Raw genomic sequence first — 6,220 nt, forward strand, 5'->3', positions numbered from 1 at the left:
ATAGACTCTTGGTTGTTCCACTTCCGCGTTTGATAAGATAACGAATCGAATGAGCATATTGGTTTTGAAATACGAATGAAACTGATTTTGAAAGATCGCATTAGATGCATGACAGGGTACCGAAGAGAATGAGGTTCAGGTCCTTCCATGGTAATTGGGGGACGGCTCTCTTATTCAAACTCGGTGATCAAAAACGTAGTTAGATACTTAAGGTATATATATTTCATGAGGTAAACTCTTCAATGATTGTGGAGTCCCTTAGTGGGAGAGGGACTTACAGGCTAGGGGTAAGTCTCTTTCTCGAGGAGACGTAGTGCATTAGCTAGTGCCTAAATTGGCTGATACTATCTAACGCACTCTAGGCTCTCCTGAGGAACTCTCCTCTTATTGGGAGCGCACCATGGGTGGGCAGCTAATCACTGTTATTGCTTGCTAGATTAAAGAAAATGGTTTTGTATATAGTATATATGGTAACTGGTTTGATAACTCGTTTTGTCATGATATTTACAACTTATTAAATGAACTTTTGAAAACGTGATGGATTTTGGATTGGTCTTCTACTAGAATAACTCGTGTCGGTGAGTATTCTGACCCCCTACCAGTTGTTAGTGTGCAGGTGCTTTGTCGTAGCCTCGAGTCGGAGTTGTATTCCAGCCGGTGATCTTGTCTGACGAGGCTAGAGGTGTTGCGTCATTTTCTTTGGTTTTCGTTTATTGGCTTTCCATTATTTTAAAGTTATGTAGTTATTGCAGAACTGATTAGAGTTGTTTATAAGTTGTGTCGTTGTGTAAAAGAGGCTTTTGTATTTTGTTTTGTGGTTCGGGTTTTTTGCGAAAGGTTTAAATCTCTTTCTTTTTCGGAACAAAGAAGGGCCGCTCACATTACAATCTCTCGCTCGAACCTTAGGGCCAGAAAAGAAGAGAAAGAGAAATCTCAGAATCATCTCTCGAACCCTCCTTGGGGGGATTCAGAAAAGAAAAAGTAAGAGAAAACATGGAGGATGATGGGTTGTGCAATCATCCCTCGGATCCTAAAAGACAAAAACTAGAAAAAGAAACGAAGGAGGAGAAAGATTCTAGAACGCTGTCATCTCTCGATGACCTCATTGCTAACTACTCGTATTTTTTTTGGAAGCCGACTACGATCTACGTAAGTCGTTACATTTGACATTGATACATTAAAGATGTGACAAGCTCGATAACCGACCACTCAAACTCTAACAAGACCGGGCCTATATCCAACTAGACAATGGCCTAAAGCCCAACTACATTATTTATACCCTAATAATCCCAATTCATATAACGAAAGATTTCACCTTCTCTGGAATTCGAACCTGGGACCTCCAAGGCCTTCTCAAGTTTATGTCAACACCTTGGAACCAGTTGGGCACCAATTGTTGACTAATCATATTATTTTAAACTTTATGTATTATTAACTATAATATTTTAACATGGGACCTCCAAGGCCTTCTCAAGTTTATGTCAACACCTTGGAACCACTTAGGCACCAATTGTTGACTAATCATATTATTTTAAACTTTATGTATTATTAACTATAATATTTTGACAACTTTTAGTTACTAGAAAATAATTCATATCTTTTTGGTTATTATGAATAATATTTTGACCCAAACAATCATTTTCTATTGGTTGAAATTTGAAATATTTTGGGCACAATCACCATTTCACGACGACTCTTCCTGCTGAAATTTATGTTCTTAAATTCCAATTATGGGGATATCTTTAGAAGAGAAGAGAAGAGAAGAATGAATTGAAAGAGAATTGGAATGGTTTTGGGTTGTTTATATAGGAATTGAATAGGTTCATGTGTCTGTTGGGTTAAAAAGACACACATGTTCGGAATTAGGGACCAAAAATGAAGTATAACTGAATATTAGAGTCAGTTATGATCTGGACCATTGGATTTCTCTAAAAAATGCGGACAAAAGTCAGGCGTTGGATCAATACCGAAACTTGCCCAACAGATCAAGAATTAAGTCGTTGCATGAAGATCTCGAAAGATCCTGAATCCTTCCCGACGCGGGTGGAACGTCAGCCGTTGGATCTCGCTGACCCAACGCGTCTGGCTTCGTCCCAACGTTGTTCCACATAACTTCAACGCCCATCGTCAGATCTGGAGCATTTCCGTGGAAGGAAGATCTGATTAGAGTAATTCTTGGCTCTAAGTTTAAGAGTTCGACGAGACGAACGCAATGACTCGTTCCTTTTTTTTGTCGGGTCGAGCCAAAATCGGTTTCGATTCCAACATAATAAGCTCTCAAGTTCCTAGACTAGGAATCAGTGGCCAGGAGAAGGGGAGCTCGTTAAAGGACACAGAAGGTCTTTCATGATAAAGAGTAATTGTTGGGAATCTTTTTTATCTTCACAAGGATATCCGACAGTTATCCTTGAGGGTTTGTCTTGAATCGCTTGAGTAAATGTAAGAACAAAATAAAGAGACGGATTGAAGATCATGACCAACTTATTCTTCTATTTGAAACGATACGAGTCTACTCTTTGAATTTTTGTCATGTATTTTTTGGCATGTTGTTGAAAGGGCAATTGTCTATATATTATTTGCTTCTAATGAATGATGTACATTTAAATTTAGTCGTCTGAAAATTGGTTTGTCAGATCTTAAATAGTTCAGTTGATTTTAAATCCAGAAAGTAGTTATACATTTCCCTGTTACGTTTCTAGTTTCACTCAAGAAATACTTACAGTTAGCGAAAAACGATGGAAACAAGGATGAAGTTTGGTAAACCAGTTATGGATAGTTCTGTTTCATTACTACCTCCAATAGTGGTTACCTTATTTGGTTCTCTACCTGCACTTTTCTCAGTCTATTAACAGAATTCACCACCTTTCGTCGTCGTCTGCACTACCATCAAATCCCTAACTACCACCACCATCACAACAACTTCAATATCAAAATTCGCCACATATTAGTGTAACTTGGTCGGACCAACGACCTCAAACATCTGTTCGGCAAGTTGTTTTTTTTTTTTTGGGAAAAGAACTTTCCTTAAACAATAAGAATTAGAAAGTATAATGGAAATATGCGAAAAGTTAATACAAGGACTTAAGAAGTAATGATGTTAACTAGAAAGGGGTAATCAGTCGATCTTGCCAATTATAGGGCCGAATGTGAAGTGGGCAAATCGTGTGGTGCAAGGCAATTGCTTTATCTTATTCTTCGGCAAAATGTAATGGTGGCGTGACTGTTGGATTGTCTGGCACGTAGCTCCCGAAACGTGTTATTTAAGATCGTCCGATAGATATCCTACGATTATAATTGAATCAACCTATACTATATAAGGTTCCAACCCTAATTCATGCGTCACTTTTTCTTCGCCAAAGGTCTAAATCTCTTTCTTTTTCCGAACGGCCGCTCACATTACAATTTCTCTCGAACCCTAGCCAGAAGAGAAGAGAAAGAGAAATCACAGAAATCATCTCTCGAACCCTAAGGGGGGGATTCAGAAAAGAAAGTAAGAGGAAACATGGAGAATGATGGGTTGTGCAATCATCCCTCGGATCCTAAAAGACAAAAACTAGAAAAAGAAACGAAGGAGGAGAAAGAAGATTCTGGAACGCTGTCATCTCTCGATGATCTGAAGGCAATCAGGTATGGAGGATCTGTTTCGTTTTATCTCCCTTCTACTTTATTTTTTCTTGTTAGGATTTTATCAGGCTTCAATTTGATTTCTTTTTTTTTTTTTGGATGAGTGGATCAATTAATACGTACAGTATGTTGTTTGTTTCCCAGTTTTAGTTTCTTACTCAATCTAAAAAAAAAGATATAGGTGAACTCAAAATCTTGAGAGGCAAAGATCAATTAAATTAAGAAACCCTAAAACCCAACTTATAAGTAGGCTTGTTGTTGTTGTTGAACTCTCTCTCTCTCTCTACTTGTAATTAATTCTGCTTTTTTATTCAGGAAAAAGATCCAAGAACATATCGATTACTGGAAAAATTGTCCTTATGAAAAAAGAACGCTAGATCCTTGGAACTTCAATCATTTAAACGATCTATACAAGATCTCTGATGATTATGTGAATCATGGATCACTGGCAGGAACTACAACCCAAGACATACTAGACGAATTAAAACTCTTTAAGGTAATTTATTGTTATTTATCACCACTGTTGTATTTTGATGATTATTTTCATCCATTGACACATATATATATATATATATATATATATATATTTTTTGTTATATTTAGGTTGTGATTGATGACTTGGAGAAGGATCGATGGGCGTTCCTCAAGTTTCTCCGCGAAACATATTATCCTCAATGGACATTGAATTTGGTAAAATTGTACAAGGTAAAACTATCTGTCTGTACTACTTTTAAACTCTCTATATATGCTGCTTGCCCTACCCTAAATTTGTACATGTATGAACAGTTGGGCATGGACGATGTGGTTGCGAATATGGATGAGGACGTCGCGGCCGGTAAACCTGATAGATACTACCTCCTTGAATGTATTACCGAAGAAATAGAACCCGTGTGGCAGAACAAGAATTTGGAAGACACTACTGAGGAGACTTATGAGGTAATCAAAGTGTTAACACATTGTTTCTAGTAATTTTCTTAATTTAATTTGCTGGGGTTTCCAAATTATAATATAGGGGTTGTTACCAACATCAAATTGTTCCAGAATTTGATGATGGGGTGAAAAATAAGGAACTGTTAATTGGGGTTTCCATTGGACCACACAAACAGATTGTGATTGGTCGACACGGGGCCAACAAGCTTTGGCTCCCCAAATTCTTTCTTCACTGAAAAAAAAAAAAAAAATTAACTGCCAGTGGAGGCCTTACATACGCCAAATCGTGACATCATCCTTTGGACCATTTTTTTCACTATGAAGCTCCTAGTTTCCAGTAACTTCGGAACAGAACTCTTGACCCATGAATCTGACAGAAAAATAGTCAAGGAAATATTCTACCAAACGCCAATGTGCAGAAATACCATTCATCTGCAAAATTAAATTATATGGACATTTGAATCGAATGTCCATATACAATCAGTCTGGACAGCGGCAATTTCGCGTCCTCATCAAGTTGGACCAATAGCCAGATTAGATGACACCCTGTGACCTACCCTAAGAGAAGTGTAACCAACTGTTTATATATACATATATATATATATCATTTATTGCCTTATAACAGGTTTATATTTATATCTATCATTGCTTTGTAATTATAATTTGTTTTGCTTGCTATTTCATTCATTCCATGTAGTCTATTTTGTACAAACTGCGTTCAATGATTTTTAAGCAAATGCTTATTATTATGAGTTTGTAACTGTAGGATTTGGTTAAAGAGTTGGACAAGCTGCGAACAGGCATAGATTGTTCTGGTAATTTTGTGGATGAGGAATATCGATTGGAAGAGCTTGGGAAGTCTGTAATATGGTGTATGGCTGTTATTGTGAAACGATTGAGGGGAGTTCACAAAAATAAAACATTGGGTGTTGGTGCTACAACTGCTGCTGCTGCCAATATGCATGTTGATTGCCAGACTTAAAGAATGAACGAATAGACTTGATGAATGTCATGTGTTGACAGACTTGGTGTTTTATGTGTTGACAGACTTTTTTTTTTGTTGAAGAATGTGTTGACCGACTTGGTATGTTATGAATCTTTCTTGCCTTCGTTTAAGAATGTGTTGACAGACTTAGGTGCTGTTTGTTTTTTCAAATTTTCAGATCTGAAATCTGAATTGGAATCCAATTCAGATTTCACATGTTTGTCTTCTAATTTCACATGTATGTCTGAATTGGCTGAATAAATGCCCCAACATTTCACACTTTAAAACAAGTCTGAAAATGTGTCCAATATTGAAAATGTTCAAAAGACATTTATACCCCTCTAGAAAATTAAAATACATAACTAGATCCCTCTTCTTCCCTTCTCCACCACCGTACCAGAGAACAAACCACCACTAAACCACAGAACACCATCACCACTACATCACACCGAACACCACCACCACTACACCACAGAACACCACCAGCAGGACCACAACACAACCTCCATGACCCAAACACCACCACAAAAAATTAGATCACGCCACCAAAAAACAGATCGCAGCACCACAAACCGATATTCTGTTAGAGAGAGAGAGGGTGTTCCAGGGGTTGGTGGAAGGGCCGATGGCTGTGACTGGTTTTGGGAACCAGACCCAATTGCTTCTCTAACTACCCCAGCT

General features: G+C 37.7%; 1 protein-coding gene across 1 annotated transcript; it reads left to right on the top strand.

Moving 5' to 3' along the window:
* Window positions 1-3,209: 3,209 nt before the first annotated feature.
* LOC147537074 (uncharacterized) lies at window positions 3,210-5,689 on the top strand. The gene is made up of 5 exons (XM_086643307.1): window positions 3,210-3,627; window positions 3,940-4,120; window positions 4,228-4,329; window positions 4,411-4,560; window positions 5,321-5,689. The coding sequence occupies exons 1-5, from the start codon at window positions 3,503-3,505 to the stop codon at window positions 5,534-5,536; spliced, it is 774 nt and encodes a 257-aa protein (XP_086499433.1). The 5' UTR covers window positions 3,210-3,502; the 3' UTR covers window positions 5,537-5,689.
* Window positions 5,690-6,220: the final 531 nt, after the last annotated feature.

The sequence above is a fragment of the Eschscholzia californica genome, unplaced genomic scaffold, assembly GCF_041429995.1.
Source record: "Eschscholzia californica isolate CP2 unplaced genomic scaffold, dmEscCali1.0.p SCAF_5, whole genome shotgun sequence".
Classification (NCBI taxonomy): domain Eukaryota; kingdom Viridiplantae; phylum Streptophyta; class Magnoliopsida; order Ranunculales; family Papaveraceae; genus Eschscholzia; species Eschscholzia californica.

Excerpts from the sequence above, each read along its gene's own strand:
- LOC147537074 (XM_086643307.1), top strand. The coding sequence starts at position 3,503 with ATGGAGAATGATGGGTTGTGCAATCATCCCTCGGATCCTAAAAGACAA. Across the intron at positions 3,628-3,939 it reads GATGATCTGAAGGCAATCAG|GAAAAAGATCCAAGAACATA; the intron begins GTATGGAGGATC and ends TTTTTTATTCAG. Across the intron at positions 4,121-4,227 it reads ACGAATTAAAACTCTTTAAG|GTTGTGATTGATGACTTGGA; the intron begins GTAATTTATTGT and ends TGTTATATTTAG.